The 24035-nt window shown below is 48.8% G+C and overlaps 1 protein-coding gene across 13 annotated transcripts in view; it reads right to left on the bottom strand.

The window, feature by feature from the left end:
* Positions 1–24035, bottom strand: part of BRSK2 (BR serine/threonine kinase 2) — a 419371-nt gene that overhangs the window by 59522 nt on the left and 335814 nt on the right. For all 13 annotated transcript variants that reach the window (XM_068147794.1, XM_068147787.1, XM_068147789.1 and 10 more), the window contains exons 9-11: positions 15242–15273; positions 5404–5568; positions 4615–4712 (exon numbers count right to left, since the gene is read on the bottom strand). In XM_068147794.1, the coding sequence (XP_068003895.1) occupies positions 4615–4712; positions 5404–5568; positions 15242–15273 (295 nt within the window). The remainder of the gene's footprint in view (positions 1–4614; positions 4713–5403; positions 5569–15241; positions 15274–24035) is intronic.

Raw genomic sequence — 24035 nt, 5'->3', positions numbered from 1 at the left:
TGTCATTGTGATTGGTATGGAACAACTGTGAGCTGATACAAGGTGTGCAGAGGGCTATCAGACACTAGAAGGGAGGGTGGAAGAGTGCAGTTTAGAAGGAAGAGGAATGAGTAAGAAGGAATATGAAGGAAGCAGCATGAAGCTGAGTAAGCTCAGGCTGCATTGCTGTTAGTTAATAATAGAGTCTGCACCAGAAAGATGGAAAAAAGCAAGGAAAACATTTTATGAAGAGGCATTTTAAAAGGCAATTTGAGCCAAGCATGTTCAAACCTGAAGGCTTCAGCAAATGGAAATTCAGCTGAGTGACACCTGCAGAAGTGACAGACCAAATATAAGGTGGACATTAAAAGACAGTGGAGAAGAAATGTGCAAAGGAATTAGCTGAGACTTGCACTAACAGTGTTTGGTACAGTCATCATAAAGAGAAAGCTTCAGAGGACAGGAGCAAGAGGGACTGTGAGGGAATCCACAGAACAGTGAAGGAGGAGAAGGTTAAAGCTAACGAGCCAGATGGTTCTTTCTACCAGTCCTTGCTGTGCAAGGGGCTGAAAGGTATTGATTTCCAATCTGTATTTTTAACTCTCAAAGACAGAGACTAAGCAAGAAGAAGAGGTGGGGAAACACACCCCTAAATTCTTACAAGTTTGATGGAAAGTACATCCAGAAGCTTGAGTAAAGGTGGCTGAGCTTCTAACAAAGGTATTGGTTTCCTCATTGAAATGGGAACTAAACTCCCACACTGCACGTGGCTGAGGGGAGTAACCTTTCTACTTGCTTTCAGTAGGGTCTGAGTAACAAACAGGGAGGCACTGAGCCTCTCATCACTGCCAAGTCTAAAGATACTGAAGCACTAAAGACAGTCATCCTGCCCCAAAGCTGAAAGTGGTGCCACCTAAAAGCAGTAGAAGGTTTTGCAGAAGGGCAGGAATTAAGAACAGGGCAACCTCCAGTGATTCTCCTTCTCCTCTTGATTCTGGAGACAATTCACATAGGGAAAAAAAAACCCCACAACTCAAGCCCTGGTCTGCATCTGTGGCAGTTTGGAGGATGTGTTCACCTTTCATTTCACATCAGCAAAGTCATTCCTAAGGATTTTTATGGAGGAAGAGAGAATCGTACAGGAAATGATCCAATCCTGAAGGCATTCATCTGGAAGGTGGGAAAGAAAGGTTCACCTCTGGGCTTTGGGTGAGGCACCTACATTCTGTATGGCTGCTCTGGCCCACTCCTTGTTCTCTGGCTTGTTAAGAAACTCCCCTTCCACAAAAGCCTTTGCCTCGGGGAGGTGCTGGTTGACATTCATTCGTTTTCTGAAGAGGTTTCTCATTTCCAGGGTTGCAGGTAAAGATAATAGAGGTGGACTTGAAAGATGGGGAAGGTGGATGAACCTCTGCTATGAGGATAGGCTGAGGGAGCTGGGGTGGTTCAGCCTGGAGAAGGGAACTCACCTTAGAGCTGCCTTCCAATACCTGGAGGGATCCTACAGGAAGGCTGCAGAGGGACTTCTCATGAGGGTGTCTGGAGACAGGACAAGGAGGAATGGTTTGAAGCTGAAGGAGAGCAGGGTTGGACTGGAGATGAGGAAGAAGTTCTTTAGTACAAGATGATGAGACTCTAGAACAGGTTGCCCAGAGAGGCTGTGGTTGTCTCCTCCCTGTGGGTGTTCAAGGCCAGGTTGGATGAGGCCTTGAGCAGTTGAGTCTAAGTTGAGAGGTGTCCCTGCCTATGGGAAGGAGGTTGGAGTAGATGAGGCTGGATGTTAGGAAGAAGTTCTTCACAGAAAGAGTTACTGGCCTTCGGAATGTGCTGCCCAGGGAGGTGGTGGAGTTACCATCACTGGAGGTGTTTAGGAAGAGACTGGATGGGGTGCTCGGTGCCGTGGTTTAGTCGATTAGATGGTGTTGGGTGATAGGTTGGACTTGATGATCTCAAAGGTCTCTTCCAACCTGGTTAATTCTATTCTATTCTATTCTATTCTATTCTATTCTATTCTATTCTATTCTATTCTATTCTATTCTATTCTATTCTATTCTACTCTACTCTACTCTACTCTACTCTACTCTACTCTACTCTACTCTACTCTACTCTACTCTACTCCATCTCAAAGGTCCCTTCCAACCTAAGCCATTCTATGATTCCCTGGCCCTTTGACAAAGCTTCCTAGAGCTGACCCAGACAAAAGGGACACCAGAAGAGAGTGCTAGGCTGAGCTGGCCATGGTTTTACTTCCATCCACACTTTCTGAGACACAACATGCAAAGAGAGAGGAAAAAGCAAAACCACTCTGAGATGCACTTTCTATTTTGGCAAGAGCTCAGGCAATGCACAGCTCTCATGAATGTGGGTTCTTCAAGCTGCTACTATTAAATCTGTTACTTTTCCTCTGCTCTTCTTTGTGCAAGGCCATTGCTAATGGCTAATGATGAGATATTCATCAGAAGCATGACTGCTTTTAATTAAAGCATGCCCCATGCTCTCAGAGATACTGCTGGGAACAGAGGAGGTGGAAACCCCCCGCAGAAGAGGAAATACAACCTCCAAACACTCAAAGAATAATGCTCAAAGAATCTAAAATGTGCCAGAGAGGCAAAATGAGACCTTCAGAGTGGTGTTCCCCTGGTGGGGGAACATTTTCACTCCTTGTACCAAAAGGAAAAAAAAAAGTCCAGAGTGGAGCACAATATTTCAGCTCAAGCCATGAAAATACTTTGGCATGTGGCAGAGAGAGAGAGCTATGATGCATTCAGGGCACAGCTACATAGTCACTGACATGCTGGGTATTGAGATTCTGGAGTCACCTTGCTTCTTTTCTCATGGCAAAAGCATTTCTGAACCAAGAGGATGGTGTCCTTCCATGGCAGGATAATCTGTTTGAGTCAAAAGCTGATCAGTGAAGTGCTAGGTGACAAACTGCTCTGAGCAAGGGGCTTGTGACCACGGGACCTGTAGTTGGCACAGCTACCCATCTTCATCTTGATCCCTGCCAACATGCTCTCTGTAGCTCCATGCAGGCAAGAGTTTAAAAATCACTGCATTGACAATGAATTTCCATCTCTTCTCCCATAAAAGAGATTTCCCTGCAAAATTATAGGGCCTGGAGCCTGGAACTTGGATAAGGTAATAACTCAACAGAGTGTTAACAAACTTAAGAGTTCAATATATCACTGCACTGCCCTGCAGGCTTGGAAGATTCCAGGCTTTCCTGTTCAAATAAAGAGAACTTTGCTTTTAGCCTTCAAAGTGCTGAAATACAAGAGCTGAAACTCACAGCACCATGTGAAAATGCTTTTCCAGGCCCTTGACAGAAGTGACTAGACCTTTATTAGTCAAACTTTAGTCACTCTGGATCCTAAATACAACAGTTGCAAGACTATTTTTGTTCTGGGAATAAGGTGGTCTCAGAAGAGCTTTATAAGACATATAAGCAATGTCCTCAGAAGGCCACTGATATCCTGGCCTGGATCAGTAATGATGTGGCCAACAGGGCCAGGGAAGTGATTGACCCCCTGGACTGGGCACTGATGAGGCTGCACCTCAAACAGTGGGTTCAGTTTTGGGCCCATCACCCCAAGAGGGATACTGAAGTGGTGGAGTAAGACCAGGGAAAGGCAATGATGCTGATGAATGGTCTGGAGAACAGGGCTGGTGAGGAGTAGCTGAAGGAAATGGCATTGTTTAATCTGGAGAAGAGGAGGCTGAGGGGAGACCTCATGCCTCTCTACAGCTCCCTGAAAGGAGGCTGGAGCCAGGTGGGGGTTGGTCTCTTCTCCATGGTAACAAGTGATAGGATGAGAGGAAATGGCCTCAATTTGTGCCAGGGGAGGTTGGTGTTGGACATGAGGAAGCATTTCTTCCCCTAAAGGGCTGTCAAGCTCTGAAAGGGACTGCCCAGGGCAGTGGTGGAGTCCCCTTCCCTGGAAAGGTTTAAAAGCTATGTAGGTGTGGTGCTGAGGGCCATGGTTTAGTGGTGCCCTGGCCATGCTGGGCTGATGACTCAGTGATCTGGAAGGCCTCTTCCAATGAAAATGATTCTGTGATTCTATAACCTCACTGATTATTAAGCTTTTAAAATCTAGGCTAGTGTAAAACCATGACAGTCTGATGTATGACCCACAAACAGGTATGTAATACTATTCACGCTGACAACAGTGTCTGTATTTCCCTGCAGCCAAGAGAATGTGTCCCTGCACACAGCTCCATAGGGATGCAGTGAGCCCTAGCAGCTCGCTTCCAGAAGCAGCATTTCTGCCACACCACATGTAGGTTAGTAATTAGCAAACTCTGCCACTAGACTGCTGTACTGCTTCTAACCCTCATCTGCTTGCACTGAGCCAGCTGGTGGGTCCACATGATATTTTTCAAGGTCTGGTTCACCACCAGCTTGGCTGTTTCTGCACTGTGGGACAGGCATGTCCTGAGTTTAACCACTAAACAGACCTGCCCGCTTCAGGGTGAGGATTCTCACCAGTGCTGTACATGGGTTCAGTGGCAAGGCCACAGGGGTGGGTATGTACTTAAAAAGGAAAAAAAAAACCCACAACCAAATCAACCAAAAAGGGTGAGGAAGATCTAGGTGAGATGGATTCATGGTGGGAGAGGTCTTATCTGCAGTACCTATTTCATTTCTAGGGGGAAGATCCTCATCTTCATGACTAGGGTATCTCTCCTTCCGGTCAAGCAGAAGAAAATAAATCATTTTCTCTTGGTTTTCTCTGCAAAGAAAAAGAAGTGGATAAAAAAAACATCTTTCAATGTGAAGAGAAAAAAAGCCATGGACATGTAAGTAAACCCTTCTCACCAGGCAAGCAGTTACAGGTATTCTAAGTAAGCTGGAAATGGTGATGTACCCACCAGCCAGCCACGCAAACTAGAAAGCTTTAGAGAGCCTTGCTGTCTCCACCAAGCAGCTAGTGAGAAAAGGAGATAGGATTCCTGTCTTACACACAACAGAGGCACAGGACAGACAAAATTACATGCCCACAGAAGTCCAAACCAAGAAGGACAGCAAGACTCTAAGTGCTTTCTCTGCTCTGTGTCCCACTTAATACCTCAAATAAATACAGCAGCTCTTGGGCATGAACTTGGAGTAAGTCCCACAAAAGCATAACCAACACACATCAGAGCAAGGATACCTCCCCATCCAGACTGCATGGCTCAGCTTTTCAGGGAGTGACCTTGCCTGGCAGTAAGGGAAGAAGCAGTACCATGCCTCCACTGCTGGTGAGGCTGGGAGCTTCTGACACACACGGTGCAAGCAAGGAAGGCTCAGTGCTCGCTCCCAGCATCTCACCAGCAAATGAGCAACCAGAAGGGTGAGAAGCTGCTCCTGGTCCCTCTCCCCAGGTTTCTGAGCACCCCAGCCCATGGCCACCCAAGTGATAGGAAGACTGAGCAAGTGCTTACTCTTCTGACAACAAGTCCTGTAAGAGTTTATTTCGGTCACGGAAGCAGCCTAACGAGTGCATGCTATCTAACACGTCTGGATCAATATCCTCCAAGGAAGGCAGAGAACGAATCTGCACCTTTCGAGGGATTGGCTGCTCTGGTTCTGGCTCGTTCTTACCCCCTCTGCAGAGGAAAGAAGGTGAGAGAGAGACAGAGAGAGAGAGAGAGAAAGAGAGAAAGGGGGCAGGGAAAGAGAGAGAAAAGAAACATGAGTCACAAATGAACTCGTACTCTGAGACACAGCCTGCAGCAACAGATGGAAACAGCTTGTTAAATTCCCACTGAGAGCCCTGAGCTCCCAACCAGGCAGATATTATTTTGAGGAGAAACTGCTGTGAAGGCCAAGAGTGACCAGCACCGTGTGGCTTTGGGTCTTTAGTGAGGAGTGTCTGCATTCAGTCAGACAGGCAGCAGGAATGTCACTTACCAGTGCCCTCAGAAGCTGAGCAGGTTCAGCAACCCAACCCCAAACATTTACAAACCACTGCATGGCTTCAGAGTGGTTGCCTCACCAGCAGGCCAGACCTCAAGCCAGCAGGCTGCCAAGTGATGGCTACTCTATGATGCTCTTCCAGAGAAGAAGCCTTGAACAAACCATCCCTGGTTTTCACCACTTCTGACTCCAACTGGCACTGCAGCAGCTTCTTTCTTGGAAGCTTCCAATGTGATCACTTTTCAGTGGTGCCCACCCATGTGGCAAAGGCCAATGGGCACAAATTGGAGCCCAGGAGGTTCCCCCTGAATAGGAGGAGACAATTCTTAGGTGTGAGGGTGCTGGAAGCCTGGAGCGGGCTGCCCAGAGAGGTTGTGGAGTCTCCTTCTACGGAGAGCTTCCAAAACTACCTGCACATTGTGATCCTGGGCAAGCTGCTGTGGGTGCCCTGCTGTAGCAGGGGGCTTGGACTGCATGATCTGCAGAGGTCCCTTCCAATGCCTACTGTGCTGGGATTCTGTGATTAAGAGGCCTCATTGCTCAGGTTCCCAGGTAACACACTGTAAAGCGTTTGGGGGGAAGGAAGCTATTTATTTCCATGCCCAAATACACCAATCTCTGCTTCTCTTCAGGCATGCAGGTTTGAAATCTGTGGCTCCAGTGTGATGCCCAAGGTCAGCAGCAGAGCTCAGAACACAGCATTAGCAGCAGAAGATAGCACCCTTTGGAAAGTAGTTAATACAGGCTGCCTGCATAATTATCTCATCCCATTCACCAGGCTCAGGAAATATTGATTATTTGTTGCAATTAAAGGCTCTGACTGTAAGAAACAGGTCAAGGTGTCAGGATATCTGTAACCATCTGAAGGTTGGTTTCACTTCCAAGAAACTCTCCTGGGGTTTTTTCCTAGTCTGGGCAGGACTAGAGCAGTGATTGTGCCCCTGCACATGATACTGGTCAGGCCACAACTTGAGTGCTGGGTTCAGTTTTGGGCCCCTCCCTCCAAGAAGGACACTGAGGTGATGGAGCAGGTCCAGAGAGGGCAATCAAGCTGTACAAGGGTCTGGAGGACAGGGCTGGGGAGGAGTGGTGTTAAGTCTGGAGCAAAGGAGGCTTAGGGGAGACCTTCTACAACTCCCTGCTTTTAAACCCTTCCAGGGATGGGGACTCCACCACTGCCCTGGGCAGCCTGGTCCAGAGCTTGACAACCCTTTCAGGAAATAAATTGTTCCTCATGTGCAACCTAAACCTGCCCTGGCACAACTTGAGTCTGTTTTGTCTTGTCCTGTCAGTTGTTACCAGGGAGAAGAGACCAATCCCCACCTGGTTCCAGCCTCCTTGCAGAAGCAGTAAAAATGTGTTGAGTCCCTCCTGGACTCTCATCATTGGTGTGCATTAATGGGTCATGCCAACATGGGTCAGACTCCACTTCTCTTACACTGAGCACTCACACCCTGCTCAGTTTTAGTCAGTTGAAGGGGCTGGAAGGAGAATATACAGGATAGAGGAAGAATCTTGCACTTGCAGTCCGGAAAGCCAATCAGATCCTGGGCTGCAGCAAGAGAAGTGTGGCCAGCAGGGCAAGGGAGGTGATTCTCCCCCTCTGCTCAGCTCTGGGGAGACCCCACCTGGAGTACTGCCTCCAGTTCTGGAGCCCCTATGACAAGAGGGATCTGGAGGGGCTGGAAGGTGTCCAGAGCAGGGCCAGGAGGATGATCAGAGGGCTGGAGCACCTCTCCTATGAGAACAGACTGAAGGAGCTGGGGCTGTTCAGTCTGCAGAAGAGAAGGCTCCATGGTGACCTCATTGTGGCCTTCCAGGATCTGAAGGGGGCTACAGGAAGGCTGGGGAGGGACTGCTCAGGATCTCAGGTAGTGATAGGACTAGGGGGAATGGAATGAAGCTGGAGGTGGGGAGATTGAGGCTGGAGGTGAGGAGGAAGTTCTTCCCCATGAGAGTGGTGAAGCCCTGGAATGGGTTGTCCAGGGAGGTGGTTGGGGCCCTGTCCCTGGAGGTGTTTAAGCCCAGGCTGGCTGAGGCTCTGGCCAGGCTGATCTAGTGTGGGGTGTCCCTGCCCATGGCAGGGGGGTTGGAACTAGATGATCCTTGTGGTCCCTTCCAACCCTGACTGATACTATGATACTATGAATCTGCTCCATGAGGTTCATTCCTGTGGCTCAAAACACTAAAACACACCTGCTGACACCTCACTGAAGCATCCATGTCTTCTGTAATGGCCCTGAATCTATGGTTCAACTAAAGGAACAATTTTTACCTGGAGTGTCATGTCTTTGAGGCTCCTACTCCCACTCCTACTCCTGCCTCTTAGGATCAGGACCTAGCTCTCAGCAGGTAGCAAGCAACGACTGGATCCTAACCTTGCTCTCCCAAAGCTGATGATGACCTTGTCATTAAGATAAATTCTGGCAGGATGAACCTTTGAACAGCAGCTGAGAGCTTCTGGGTTTTAATCATCTGCAGTTCACTTTTAAACAGTATTGACTTAATTAATCATTCATTATGGCACAAGCAGATGTCCTTAAGGGAAGTTAAAGAGCTTGAAAAGAATTATTGGTTTTGAAAAGGTCCAGAAAACCTGATCCAGCAGATCCAGGGAGGTTCTCCTCCCCCTCTACTCTGCCCTGGTGAGGCCACACCTGGAAGATTGCATCCAGTTTGGGGCTCCCCAGTTCAAGAGGGACAGGGATCTGCTGGAGAGAGTCCAAGGGAGGGCTATGAGGATGATGAAGGAAGTGGAGCACTACCTGGTGAGGAGAGGCTGAGAGCCCTGGCACTGGTTTGTCTGGAAAGGAGAAGACTGAGAGGGGGTTTAATAAATCTTTAGAACTATCTGAGGGCTGGGGGTCAAGAGGGAGGGGACAGGGACAGGCTCTGCTCAGTTGCACCCTGGGATAGCACAAAGGGGCAATGGATATAAACTCCAGCACAAAAGGTTCCACCTCAACATGAGGAGGAACTTCTTCACTGTGAGGGTCACAGAGCCCTGGAGCAGGCTGCCCAGAGAGGTTGTGGAGTCTCCTTCTCTGGAAACTTTCCAGCCCTGTCTGGATGTGTCCCTGTGTGACCTGTGCTGGATTCTATGGTCCTGCCCTGGCAGGGGGCTTGGACTCAAAATTCTCCAGAGGTCCCTTCCAACCCCTGACATGCTGTGATCTGGGTTTGCTACAGCAGAGTGTCACAGAACATTAGAGGTTGGAAGGGACCTCCAGAGATCACTGAATGCAACCCCCTGGCAAAAGCAGGACTACCTGCAGGCTTCTTTTGTATCAACCAGCATGGAAGCCACTTCTAGAGAGCACAGCTTGCCATCTCCTCTGCACTGAGAAGTGGCTTTTCCTTTTGTCCCACGCCTGGTCAGCCTCAGACAGAGTCAGGGATTGTCACACCAACTCATCAGGCACAAAAGGAATCTGCAGAGAGGTGCCCTGTCATTCGGCAACGCTTCAGGAAAGGAAAACCAGCAGGCTGGGGCGGTGATTGGCACCACTCTATTGCCTGTTCCATTCCCAGTCTAGCAGAGAGTGACAAATTTGTTGCATTTCAGCCCACACAGACATCAAACAATGCCACCTGATGAATACTGCAAAGCACGTAGGGTTTGTAAAGGCCTGCAGGAATGTAATTGCTGCTTCAAGCTCCAGCCTCTTTGGGGAGGAGCAGGGCATGCAATGGCTGGGATTCCAGGCCAGGGTGGAATTCATAGTTTCATAGTTTCATAGTTTCATTCAGGGTTGGAAGGGACCACAAGGATCATCTAGTTCCAACCCCCCTGCCACGGGCAGGGACACCCCACACTAGATCAGCCTGGCCACAGCCTCAGCCAGCCTGCTCTTAAACACCCTCAGGGACGGGGCCTCGACCACCTCCCTGGACAACCCATTCCAGGGCTTCACCACTCTCATGGTGAAGAACTTCCTCCTCACATCTAGCCTGAATCTCCCCACCTCCAGCTTCATTCCATTCCCCCTAGTCCTATCACTACCTGAGATCTTGAGAAGTCCTTCCCCAGCCTTCCTGTAGGCCCCCTTCAGATACTGGAAGGCCACAATTCTTCAGCCTCTCCAGGAAATTCCCTTGTGCATCTCACAGGCAAGCATCAGTGCTACAGTTCTGCTACAGTACCCTAACCCTAACCCTAACCCTAACCGTAACCCTAGGTACTGCTACAGTTCTCCTGCACCCAGCCCTGGAGGTGTTTTAAAGACACAGAGATGGAGTTAGATAATCATAGGATCACAGAATCATTTTGAGATCTAGATCTAGATCTAGATTAAGAGTGCAACCATTCTCTAGGACAAGGGGCAATGGATGGAAACCACAGCACAGGAGGTTCCACCTCAATGTGAGGAAGAACTTCTCTACTGTGAGGGTCACAGAGCATTGTAACAGGCTGCCCAGAGTGGTTGTGGAGTCTCCTTCTCTGGAGACTTTCAAGTCCCATCTGGATGTGTTCCTGTGTGACCTGTGCTGGATTCTATGGTCCTGCTCTGGCAATGGAGTTGGGCTGGAAGATCTCCAGAGGTCCCTTCCAACCCCTGACATCCTGTGAGCCTGTGATCTGGGTTTGCTACAGCAGGATATCTTGGTATCTACCTCAACCATGGCTGGTGCTAAACCACGTCCCTCAGAACCACATCTCTGTGTCTTTTCAACACCACCAGGGACAGGGATTCAACCACCTCCCCGGGGAGCCTGTTCCAGTCTGTGAGAAGCCTTTCAGTGAAGGAACATTCATTTAATATCCAGCCTAATGGTTGGATTTCATAGAATCAATAAGGTTGGAAGAGACCTCAAAGATCATCAAGTCCAACCTGTCACCCAACACCTCATGACTAGACCATGGCACCAAGTGCCATGTCCAATCCCCTGTTGAACACCTCCAGGGATGGGGACTCCACCACCTCCCTGGGCAGCACATTCCAATGGCTAACAACTCTCTCTGGAAGAACTTTCTCCTCACCTCAAGCCTAAACTTCCCCTGGCACAGCTTGAGACTGTGTCCTCTTGTTCTGGTGCTGGTTGCCTGGGGGAAGAGACCAACTCCCTCCTGGCTATAACCTCCCTTCAGGTAGTTGTAGAGAGCAAGAAGGTCTCCCCTGAGCCTCCTCTTCTCCAGGGTAAGCAACCCCAGCTCCCTCAGCCTCTCCTCACAGGGCTGTGCTCAAGGCCTCTCCCCAGCCTCGTTGCCCTTCTCTGGACACATTCAAGAGTCTCAATGTCCTTCTTAAATTGAGGGGCCCAGAACTGGACACAGTAATTTGATGATCTTAGAGCTCTTTCCCCACCAGCATGATTCTATGATCCTTCTTTTTTCTCGTTCTAGCAAATCTGAGAGCCTCACAATCAGGGCAATAACTCAGTGTTCCAGGACAACGCATTTCCCATGCCAGCTAATTTTATTTGCCCTTTTGCTTCATTAAAAACCACATGAAACGAAAGGCTGCTTGCTTGTTGATTTGTGACAACCTGTGCTAGAGGTAAAAATAAATGATTCCCATTAAAAAGGCTTAAAAAACCCTCACTGAATTCATTTGGGTGGGTGGGCAAGAAGAACTGGAGGTTGGTGATGAAAGGTTTCTCTTTGGTTTCTGTTTTTTTTAAGGCTTGTGAATCATGATTTCAACTTTCAAGACCTCTCTCTCTCTCTTTCTCTCCCTGTCTGCCTCATCTGCAATCAAATGTTCCACTCAGCCTTACTGTGGCCTCACTACTTGTTTGGAGAATTCAGTGCAATCACTTCTATGTTCTGAGCACAACTTTCAGGTCAGCAACCTCTACATGACCAGCAATGAAGATTTTGCGTAGAACAGTGGTGTGACATGAAACCAAGAGAAAAACTAAAGGTGTGAGCAGAACAGCCAGGGAGTACCACACTTACAACCCTCCTCCTCTGTCAGCACCAATATTTCCAGGCAAAATGAATGCAAAGGAGGCTGTGACACACTCCCAGATGAAAGCAGTTGAGTTCTGGAGGTGGCAGGGTTATTCACAGACTAAATTTAGCCAAAGGAGGTTAACCTCCTGAGGTCAATCCATGGCCAGGATAGAGAAAATGAGAAGGAGACTCATTAAAAAGGCTATTTTGAGCAGCAAGTTCATTTTAAACTGTCTGAACAGACTTCTGGAAGAGCCTTGCCCTCTCTGCACTGACTACACTGGCAGTGTAGGGGAGACTTGCTTCTCACAGCTCAGTTTCTACTTGTGAAAACAGCCTCAGATGCTGCCTGCATCGAGGTAGAAAAGCTCTTGTGTCAATCATCAGGGAGTCTGACCTTTCATGTGTGTACATGGAAATGTTTGAACAGTGGTATCTGCAGATTGTCACATTCTCAACCTAAAATACTTAATTCTAAAAGTTAGAAAATCTCTGTGTAGTATCCAGCCCTGGAGTCACAGAATGGCTTAGGTTGGAAGGGACCTTAGAGATCACCTGCTCCAACCTCCCTGCCATGGGCAGAGACACCTCTCAACTAGACTCAGCTGCTCAACAGAGACATGGACCTGTTGGAGCAGGACAAGAGGAGGTCACAGCATTGATGGAGGGCTGGAAGCCCCCTGCTGTGAGGCCAGTGGGAGAGAGTTGAGGTTGTTCAGCTTGTAGAAAAGTGAGTTCCAAAGAGACCTTCTTGTGGCCTTTCAGTCCTTAAAGGGACCTAGAAGAAAGCTGGAGACAGACTTTTGAGCAGGACCTGTTGTGACAGGACAAGGGGTGATGGTTTGAAACTAAAAGAGGGAGATTCAGACCAGAGAGGAGGAAGAAATGTTTGACCCTGAGGGTGGTGAGACCCTGGCACAGGTTGCTCAGACAGATGGTAGAGGTTCTATCCCTGGAACCATTCCAGGTCAGGTTGTCTGGGGCTCTGAGCAACCTGCTCTAGTTGAATGTCCCTGCTGATTGCAGCAGGGTGGACTAGATGACCTGAAAAGGTCCCTTCCAACTTAAACCAGTCTCTGATTCAGTGATAATAAAGTAATGAAGTAACAGCTGCCTGACTGCCTGTGACCCCAGGACATCCACCCTCCACCAAGTGGCAACTTCCAGGCAAAAACCTTGAGGAGAGTTAGAGCCATGGTATCATCATTGTATTGTGTCACCTCAGGATGTGGTTTAGCGGCCATGGTGTATTGGACGTGATGATCTTGAAGGATCTTTCCAACCATAATGGTTCTGTGATTCAATGATGTAATTCATCAGTGACATTTCATCTTATTTCCTGCTCCAATACTGATCACAGCATAGAGAAGTCAGCTGATTTCACTCCATGAAGACACAGAGGGGGTGAGATGTCCAGCCTGATGCCAGCAGCATTTCACAGAATCACAGAATCACAGTGTTAGAGGTTGGAAGGGACCTCTGGAGATCACCCAGTCCAATCCCCTGCCAAAAGCAGGATCACCTAGGGCAGGCCACACAGGAACACATCCAGGTGGGTTTTGAAAGTCTCCAGAGAAGGAGACCCCACAACCTCTCTGGGCAGCCTGCTCCAGGGCTCCATCACCCTCACTGTAAAGAAGTTTCTCCTCATGTTGAGGTGAAACCTTCTATGCTCAAGTTTGTATCCACTGTTCCTTGGCTCGTTACTGTGCACCACTAAAAAGAGATTGGCCTCCTCCACTTGACACCCACCCCTCAGATATTGATAGATATTGCTCAGATCCCCTCTCGGCCTTCTCTTCTCAAGACTAAACAGCCCCAGGGCTCTCAGTCTCTCTTCCGAGGGGAGATGCTCAAGTCCCCTAAGCATCCTCATGGCTCTCCCATGGACTCTCTCCAGCAAGTCTCTGTCTCACCCAAAACTGGAGACAATATTCCAGGTGTGGTCTCACTAGGGCAGAGTAGAGAGGGAGAAGAACCTCCCAAGACCTGTTGGTCACATTTTTCTTGATGCACCCCAGGACACCAAGGGCCCTCTTGGCCACAAGGACACATTGCTGTCCCATTGACCTTTGGAATCATTAGTAAGACACCAGAGGAGAGGTATTTCTGAGATTACTGCTGGAGATTTCCTCCATTACTCTTTAATTTATCCATAAGAGTCCCCCCAAAAGCCAAACCCCACAACCCTTCAGCAAACAACACTCCAGCCCTTCTTGGGAATAAAAGGTGCCTCCTCAACTGGTGACTGGAGTGAACATAAAAAAGCCATGGGCTTAATTCTGCCACTGTTCACTGGAGGTGAACTAAGGGAAAGCAAAGTGTTGAATGCCCTCAGGCCCTATCAAAGTCACATAAAGCTAGGAGCGAGCACTGCCCATAAGAGGGAACTAGAGAAAACAAAGCAAAGCAAAGCAAAGGTGGTATTTATCCCTGGTGACAGGCTTAAATATCAGTTCATATCATCCCCAGGTGTTTCCCAGGAGCAATGACAGGATTATGAAGGCAGGACTCTCCTTAGCACCCACCTGGGGATCCTGCAGGCACGCTGACCCCAAGAAGCAGGGATCAAAGCACCATTTCTTTGGTCAACATGGGAGGTGGTCTCCTGAGTTTGATTAAGTTATCATCAGCATGAAGCCAAATTTGATTTACTCAGGTTTTTGGAGATACTGTTAAGGCTACACAAAGTACAAGGTCACTTTTAAAAGCCATCAATCTTCCTCCTACCCAAAGCACTAGGCAGGAACCTACTTCCCTTGCAGACCTCCTGTTTCACTGTCAAGCTCACTGTGCTTAATCAAGTCACAGAACTGCTCTCACATCAACAGGTTACAAGGTCAGAAGCAGCCTCTTAGCTTGCTGTGTAGAGGGAGGAGTAGGGGATATGAGACAGAGAAGCTCTTGTTCACAGGTGCTTATTTATCAATACCATCACTTTTGTTTCTACCTCAAGATGCCAAGCAGGAACAAATGAAAGCCTTCCTGTCAAGAAGGTATTACAAGGGATTGTCTCTAGCACTTTGGTGGCAAACTGAATATGGCTCTCAGCTGGATGGGGTTCATCTTTCTGCTGATCACTTGGGGATGTCTTCTACACAGCAAGTGCTGGACTGGACATCTTATTTCAAACAATTGCTTGCCACTACATAAAAAGTCCCTGGTTTGATCATGGAGTGGTTTGTGTTGGATGTGGTTTTTATGTCATTGAGTCCACCTCCCCTGCAGTGCTAAGGGGCATTTCTAGCTGGATCTCATTGCTCAGAGATGAACATAATGAAATTATATGTGTAGCAAGGGGTAACCTCCCCAGTTTGAGGCCCTTCTGTCCTCTGCCCCTTTCTCCCCCGCTGTGAAAGCTGCTCTCAAACTCCAGCCTCTCTTCTAAGACATCAGCAGAGCATCAGCTCCCATCACAGAACCAATACTGAATGCATGCAGAAGGGAATGAATAAAGTGTTACTTACATATACCATATGTGTTTCTGAATATGTTCTAGCTGCAAAGGAAAAGGAAACAAGGAATTAGTGCTGGAAAACAGAAGAGGGAATTCCACAAGCCATCCTTATTTCAGGTTCATTCAAGTAGATCCAAAGTCCCAGAGCTGGATCTCTGCAAACAACAGAACTTATGCTCACCCTCACCCACCACATGGATTGAAACTGTAATTGAAGACATAAAGAACTGGGATCAAATGCCAGGAAAATGCTATGTACAAGGCTGCACAGGCAAGGGTTTGGGGGATGTAAGTTCTTCCTTTCCCAGGCCCTTCCCCTCTGTAGCTGAACTGAAGATAACAAACTGCTCCTTTCTGCGTGTGCTTAAGAGCTGATTCTTTACACCTGAAGAACATTGCTGCTTTTGTTTGGGGGAAAACAGAGGGAGAAAGGGGAGGAAACAGAACCAGGTTCTAACAGGTAATGTGAATACCCAAAACAAATTGTGCATGTGTGATGTGACCTTCTGCCAGCTGCACGTCTCTCATTGCGATCTAAAGACCAAGCAGAGTAAGGTTCCATGTCACAATGATTGTGGCAGCACCTGAACACCAGACTGTGAGTTTCTTTTACTTCCCTCATTCCCATTTCACACAGAAGCACTTCAGTATGTAATGAAGGCCTGATCAAAGCTGAGCAGTGGCCTTGCCCACCTATGGAAAGCAGATCCCAGCAAATGTGATGCCATGACCACATTTTCCACAAGCATGGGGAAAAAGGTCACACAGCACTGAAGCAGACTGCCCACAGAGGTTGTGGAGTCTCCTTCTCTGGAGACTTTCAAGCCCCATGTGGATGTGTTCCTGTGTGACCTGTGCTGGATTCTATGGTCCTGCTCTGGCAGAGGGGTTGGACTTGGAAGATCTCCAGAGGTCTCTTCCAACCCCTAACATCCTGTGAGCCTGTGAAAAGAAATTAACACCCTTTTCCCAAGAGGAGCTCAAGAGCAGGGAGAACAAAGTGTTCCCATCACATACTTCCAGCAGGAGCAGGGAGGTCATTCTGCCCTTGTACACTGCACTGGTTAGGCTGCACCTCGAGTCCTGTGTCCAGTTCTGGGCCCCTCAGTTTAGGAAGGAGGTTGACTTGCTGGAACAAGTCCAGAGAAGGGCAATGAAGTTGGTGAGGGGTTTGGAACACAGCCCTGTGAGAAGAGGCTGAGGGAAATGGGGTTGCTTAGCCTGGAGAAGAGAAGGCTCAGGGGAGACCTTCTTGCTCTCTACAACTACCTGAAGGGAGGTTGTAGCCAGGCAGAGGTTTGTCTCTTCTCCCAGGCAACCAGCACCAGAACAAGAGGACACAGTCTCAGGCTGCACCAGGGGAGGTTTAGGCTGGAGGTTAGGAAGAAGTTCTACACAGAGAGAGTGATTGCCCATTGGAATGGGCTGCCTGGGGAGGTGGTGGAGTCACCATCATTGGAGGTGTTCAGGAGGAGACTTGATAGGGTGCTTGGTGCCATGGGTTAGTTGTTTAGGTGGTGTTGGATTGGTTGATGGGTTGGACAAGATGATCTTGAAGGTCTCTTCCAACCTGGTCTATTCTATTCTATTCTATTCTATTCTATTCTATTCTATTCTATTCTATTCTATTCTATTCTATTCTATTCTATTCTATTCTATTCCAGCAGAACCTTCCTAATCTGGCATTGGATTTACTTTGAAACACCATCAAAACAGAAAAGAACTTTCCATAGATGCCTGCCCTGGACAACATTTCTCCTACTTGTCAGGAAGCATCTCTGCAGGTGCAGGACACTCACTGCACACAGGCTGCTGCAACACACAGGTGAGAGCTGGAAGGAAACTCAAGTGCAAACAGCTAGGAGGTGCAATCACAGACCCATTAAACTGGTCAGGGAGAACGGTGACAGCTGTCCTGTTCTTATTGCTTTCCACTTCAATTCCAGGATAATGAAAATCAGAGAGGGGAATAAAAAAAATAAAGAGAGGAATGGACAAAAGCCAAAATCTCAGAGAGTGGAAGTTTGCCTTGCAGTGAGGTGGGGGTCGGTCTCTTCTCCTTAGTCTCAGGGGTCAGAATGAGAGGAAATGGCCTGAAATTGTGCCAGAGAAGATTTAGGTTGGAGATAAGGAAAAATTTCTTTGCTGCAAGAGTGGTCAGGGATTGGAACAGGCTGCCCAGGGAGGTGGTGGAGTCCCCACCCCTGGAGGTGTTGAAAAAAAACGTGTAGAGATGACAGTTTGGGATGTGGTTTAATGTCATGGTGGTCAATGGTTGGACTCAATGACCTTAGAGGTCTTTTCCAGCTGAAACAATTCAAGATTCTGTGACTCCATGATTTCTTGATTCTATGAATGAGAGACCTCTGTGTTATGGAATGACAGCTCCATGTCTGAGAAACCAGGAAGATCTGAAGTGTGCTCTGCAGGAGATAATTTTTAAAAGGGAGACAGGGCTTTTCCTAGACAAAAAGCCCAAGAGAACACATCTTAGTTCCCTAAGCATGACATGGGGCTGAAAGGATCAGTGGGAGAGACTTAATGGCCTCCCTTAGACCAAGGACATTGAGAGACTTGAAGGTGTCCAGAGAAGGGCAATGAGGGTGAGAAGAGGCCTCGAGCACAGCCCTGTGAGGAGAGGCTGAGGGAGCTGGGATTGCTTAGCCTGGAGAAGAGGAGGCTCAGGGGAGACCTTCTTGCTCTCTACAACTACCTGAAGGGAGGTTGTAGCCAGGTGGGGGTTGGTCTCTTCTCCCAGGCAACCAGCACCAGAACAAGAGGACACAGTCTCAAGCTGTGCCAGGGGAAGTTTAGACTCGAGGTCAGGAGAAAGTTCTTCACTGAGAGAGTTGTTAGCCATTGGAATGTGCTGCCCAGGGAGGTGGTGGAGTCCCCATCCCTGGAGGTGTTCAAGAGGGGATTGGATGTGGCACTTGGTGCCATGGTTTAGTCATGAGGTCTGTGGTGCCAGGTTGGACTTGATGATCTTTGAGGTCTCTTCCAACCTTGGTGATACTGTGATTCTGTTAACACTGCAACCAGAGGTGTAGCTGCTGTTGCACATCCAGCTGGTGCTGGCAGCACCAGTGTCCCCCAGCACACACATCCACAGGCCCTGTCAGACTGACGCAGCTGCCAGCTGTGGCCTCAGCTCTGCCACAATAATTCCCCTTCAGCACAATTCCCCTTGCATTAGGTAGCCCTTTCATCCTTACACCATTAAGAGAAAGGTGGAGTGCTCTTGAAACCTTGAGTCCTGTGTCCAGTTCTGGGCCCCTCAGTTTAGGAAAGATGTTGAGTTGCTGGAAGGTGTCCAGAGAAGGGCAACAAAGCTGGGGAGGGGTCTGGAGCACAGCCCTGTGAGGAGAGGCTGAGGGAGCTGGGATTGTTTAGCCTGGGGAAGAGGAGGCTCAGGGGAGACCTTCTTGCTGTCTGCAACTACCTGAAGGGAGGTTGTAGCCAGGTGGGGGTTGGTCTCTTCTCCCAGGCAACCAGCATCAGAACAAGAGGACACAGTCTCAAGCTGTGCCAGGGGAGGTTTAGGCTGGAGGTGAGGAGAAAGTTCTTCACAGAAAGAGAGACTGGCCATTGGAATGGGCTGCCCAGGGGGATGGTGGTTCAACTGCCCCTGGAAGTGTTTAAAACAAGACTGGATGAGGCATTTGGTGCCATGATTGAGTTGCTTAGATGGGTGATAGGTTGGACTTGATGATCTCAAAGGTCTTTTCCAACCTGGTTAATTCTGTGATTCTGTGACACCCTTATCTCCAGCTTAACTGGAGAGAAGACAGACATTATGGGTATTCTCCTGTCAGCCTGGAAACTCAGCCCTCCTCCTCCTGGTTCTTTGCAAGCAGAGGCACAAACAGAGGCCCCAAGAAGAGCCTCTTCTGTGCAGTTCCCATGGGACAGGATTTGAGCATTGTTACCTATCAGGTCCCCAGTGCTGAGGGTCTGCTGAGGAGTGTGCTGTACCTCCTTTGCTTGGCAAAACCACCCTAGGAGATGCAGATCTCATTATTTCATGTACACCACACAGAGGGTTGGAGACATTAATGATTTCAGACAAGATGCAGATGATACAGCTAAGCGATGTCCAAGGCTCTTTCATGCTTGCTTCCCCCGCTGCATTTTCTGTCTCCATGGGTCACAGTGTGCCTGTGAGATGCACAAATGCCATGGCAAAGCAGGCAACAGCACTTCAATTTTTGAGTCAAGGAGGGGGAAGAAAAGGAGGTCACCAGTCCATGTCTTAGTCACAGAACCTCTGGGCTCCTTCTGAGATGTCAAAGAGAAATCCCTTCTGTCCATCCCTGCTGCTCAGCCTCCTTCTGAAAGAGAAGCCCTGTAGCATCTTGATAGCTACCGCCAAAGAGCCACGAGAGCTCTCCTGGCTGCTCTCTACCTACACATCTGCCACTCACTCCACATCACCTCCATGGCTGTGAAGCAGACTGGGGCAGCCCAGATGTGGGAAGCACTTCAGGAAAGCAGTTTCTGTTCCGACTCAGACGTCACTGCGCTGAAAGATGTCACTAGGAGCTTGCTCGCTGCTGCCAACATCTCCACTGCTTCTTTAAAGGTAATTAATTAATGCTTTGTTGCCTTTCCTCTGCATTCAAATGACAGGAGGGTTATGGGAGGGCGATTGGTTTTGACAAGGAGAAGTCTGTGCTTTTTGCTGTGCCGTGCAGGGGAGGCAGACACACAGTGGGAGCTAATCTCACTCCTCCTGCCTTCATTTGAACACAATCTTTAAATGCCTTTAAGTGACGAAGGCATTTAACAACCCTTCCCAGAGGGTTCTTCTTGCTGTTTGCTGATGACTTTGCCAAATTTAATGCCTTTTTAGGGAAGCTGTAAAAATGCTGCTTCCTAATATCTCCCAGGCACCGCAGGCAGCCGTCTGGTGACGCCATCTCCGGAACAACAAACCACGCTCAGATCCCATTGCAGATGCACGCTCAGAGGAGAGGCTTCTGCAAGCTCCACTGCTGGAATGGGAGAGAGGGGGAATTCCTTTCTCCATGGACTTACCTAAAAATGCTTCCAATATAGAATCATAGAATTGTTAGGGTTGGAAGGGACCTCAAGGATCATCCAGTTCCAACCCACTGCAGTGGGCAGGGACACCTCACACTAGGTCAGGTTGCTCAGAGCCACATCCAGTCTGGCCTTAAAACCTTCCAGGGATGGGGCTTAAATTGAAGTAGCATGAAGGAGCCCCTCACAGATGAGAGACCCTCTGTGACACAGAGCTGCACAAGCTCATCAGAAGATGAGGTCTCCTTCCCCAAGGAGCTCACGTCTGAATTCTAAGGCAGGGAACAACAGATGGAGACAGACAGGCAGATGGAAAACAAGACAGCGCTGTCTACATCCTCAGCACTGTTCTCAGCAGAGCCCTTGCCAAGCTAAAAAGTTCTGACCTGAAGAAAAAACTTTCTCTAAGTCTGGATATAGATGAGGGCTTCTGGGCTTGAACTCGTGTCAGATTTCAAGCCTCCCTGTCCAGAAAGGGAACAGTGTGAGACCCATCTGTGCACTAAAGCAACCCACAGCTCAGATGAATCGTCTTAATTCAGAAGATGCTCCCCTCTGAGCTTTAAGCCTCCTGCACAATGACAAGACAGCTGATTCTCCTGGCCAATGGATTCAGGCTGGCACTGAAAACAGCCATTTTTGGTAACACCACTATCTGTGTCAGTAGCAGCAGATGTAATACAGCAGCCTCCAGGGACCTTTACAAGGGCAAGGTGTCACTGTGCTGTATGTGCAGCGCATGAACACACTGTGTGGTGGGGGTTGGAAGGCACCTCTGCAGATCATCCAGTCCAACTTCCCTGCTAAAGCAGGGCCCCCACAGCAGCTTGCCCAGGATCAAAATGTGCAGGTGGGTCTGGAACCTCTCCAAACAATGAGACTCCACAATCTCCCTGGGCAGCCTGCTCCAGGGCTCTGTCACCCTCACACCAAAGAAGTTCCGATGGAACCTCCTGGGTTCTGTCCCTGGGCACCACTGACAAAAGTCTGGCTCCACCCTCTTGCTCCCCATCCTTCAGCACTTGCTGAGCACTGAACAGATCCCATCTAGGCTGCCCTTCTTCGGGCTCAACAGCCCCAGGGCTCTCAGCCTTTCCTCCTCACAGAGATGCTCCAGGCCCCTCAGCAGCTTTGTAGCCTCTGATGATTCTCTCCCTGTCTCTCTTGAACTGGGGAGCCCAGAACTGGACACAGTGCTCCAGATGTGTCCTGACCAGGGCAGAGTAGAATGGGCAGAGAACCTTCCTCATCCTGCTGGACATACTCTTCTTAATGCATCCTAGGAAACAATTGGTCTTTGTGTCCACACGAGCACTTTGCTGGCTCCTGGTGATCTTCTTGTCCACCAGCACTTCCAGGTCTTTCTCTGTGCAGCTGCTTCCCAGCAGGTCAACCTCTCACCTGTACTGGTGCGGGAGTTATTCCTCCCCAGCTGCAGAACTCTACACCTGCGCTTGCTGAACTTCATAATGTTCCTTCCCACCAGCTCTCCAGCCTGCCCAGGTGCCTCTGAAAGGCAGCACTACTGTGTCAGCTACTCCTGCCAGGTCTGTAGCATAGACCCTTGGCAGCCAAAAGCTCAGAGCCTAAATACATCAGCTGAACAATTCCCTCTGTTCCACAGGTGGGGAAGTGAGATAATGTCAGTGCTGTGACAGACACCATAAGACCTTGCAGAAAAAAGAAGGGATCAGTGAGGTTTTTAACATCCTTCAGATGCTGTGTTCCAGTGTTAGAACAGAACAGAACAGAACAGAACAGAACAGAATAGAATAGAATAGAATAGAATAGAATTGAATTAACCAGATTGGAAAAGACCTTTGAGATCATCGAGTCCAACCTATCACCCAACACCATCTGATCAAGTAAACCATGGCACCAAGTGCCTCATCCAGGCTCTTCCTAAACACCTTCAGGGATGGTGACTCCACCACCTCCCTGGGCAGCACATTCCAATGGCCAATCTCTCTTTCTGTGAAGAACTCCTCACCTCCAGCCTAAACCTCCCCTGGTGCAGCTTGAGCCTGTGTCCTCTTGTTCTGGTGCTGGTTGACTGGGAGAAGAGACCAACCCCCACCTGGCTACAACCTCCCTTCAGGTAGCTATAGACAGCAATTAGGTCTCCCCTGAGCCTCCTCTTCTCCAGGCTAAACAACCCCAGCTCCCTCAGCCTCTCCTCACAGGGCTGTGTTCCAGACCCCTCCCCAGCTTTGTTGCCCTTCTCTGGACACCTTCCAGCATCTCAACATCTTTCCTAAACTGAGGGGCCCAGACCATGGTGAGCATGAACAGTACTCCACTAAGACAGAACCAAGTCTTCTTTCCAGACAAGAATGAGGACAAAGGAAGGTGATGCCTGTTTCTAAAGGCAGGAAAGGGCCAGCAGCGCTAGCTGGGAGTACCCTGCTCTCCATTAACCCTCTCCAGCTCAAACACTGAGGCTGAATGATGACAGGCAAACATGAGCACTAGCTCTGGTTTGTGTGGAGCACTTCAACAGATGGGCTGGGGAAGGTGTGGGTGTGCTGTGAAATGGCAGTTACTGCAGGGAGGGAAACGCAGTTGGGTGGAAAGGAAAAGAGACACAAACCAAAGGAAGGGACAAAGCAGAGAGGAGAAGGGAAAAACACTAGGAAAAAAAAAATCTCCAGTGACCTTACATTTCACTGTATTTTTCTGCTGAGCAAATGAGCAGTGATGGCAACAGCTACAGCTGTAACTTATTGTCCCCAAGTCACAATTTCACTCAGGCCTTTGTATAAATACCACATCGATTCCAGTGAGAGCTTTTCTAGGAACACAGAGAGGCTTCCAAATATTTATACCCTATTTTTTTTCCTCTCTTCCCCCCCCCCCACCCCACCCAGGACATAGCTAAAAGAGAATTCAGATCTCTCTCCCCCAGATGAAGTCTATATTCCCAGCTCCTGTGTAGTAAACAAAGAGCTCCTTCTGCAGCCCGCACGCTGACGGCATGGGAGTGTGACAGCAGCAGGGACAGCAAAGCAGAGCCCCTCAAATAATGAAAAGGGGATTGCAGCTAACAACAAAGAGCAAGCCTTTTCTTCCTCCCAGCTCTCAGCTCCTGAATATGTCCTGGTTCAAACTCCTATTCACAATTCACTGCTTCGTGCTTGTCAATAACCACCAGAGCTGGGTTGTTGGGGTTTGCTATTTTTTCCCCCCAGCCTCCCTAAGGAAATAAGAGCTTAATTTTGATCAAGAAAAGGATGGAGGGGGGGGGAAGGAGCTGTCACTCTGAGACCTTGATTTACCTGAGCCTGTTTGCTGTCTTATGCCTGCCCATTCTCTGCTGTATTGCACAGTTCAAAATATTTAGGGGCTATGCTGTACGGCAAAACTCAGCACAATGTGAGGAAGGTCTAAGCTCTGCTCTCTGGGGCACTCAAACCATCAGCATGAAGATGTTGAGGGGAAAAAAAAGTAAATCAAGAGAAAAGCTGGTATGTCTCCATTACACAAGGGAAACTAAGCTAGAGAGGGACTTGGTGACTTTCTTAGTCATGAAGAACAACTGTCTTATGTCTTGGGGTACAGCTCTAACCTCAGGCAGTGCTCTAGCCATGAAAATCACAGAATCACAGAGTGTTAGGGGTTGGAAGGGACCTCAAAAGACCATCCAGTCCAACTCCACCTGCCACATCAGGATCACCTAGAACAGATCACACAGGAACACATCCAGGCAGGGTTTGAATATCTCCAGAGATGAAGACTCCACAACCCCCCTGGGCAGCCTGTTC

The sequence above is a fragment of the Melanerpes formicivorus genome, unplaced genomic scaffold, assembly GCF_026170545.1.
Source record: "Melanerpes formicivorus ecotype bairdi unplaced genomic scaffold, bMelFor1.0.p_v2 SCAF_16, whole genome shotgun sequence".
Classification (NCBI taxonomy): Eukaryota; Metazoa; Chordata; class Aves; order Piciformes; family Picidae; genus Melanerpes; species Melanerpes formicivorus.
The sequence above is the reverse complement of the archived record's forward strand: the minus strand, read 5'-3'. Positions and strand labels throughout refer to the sequence as shown.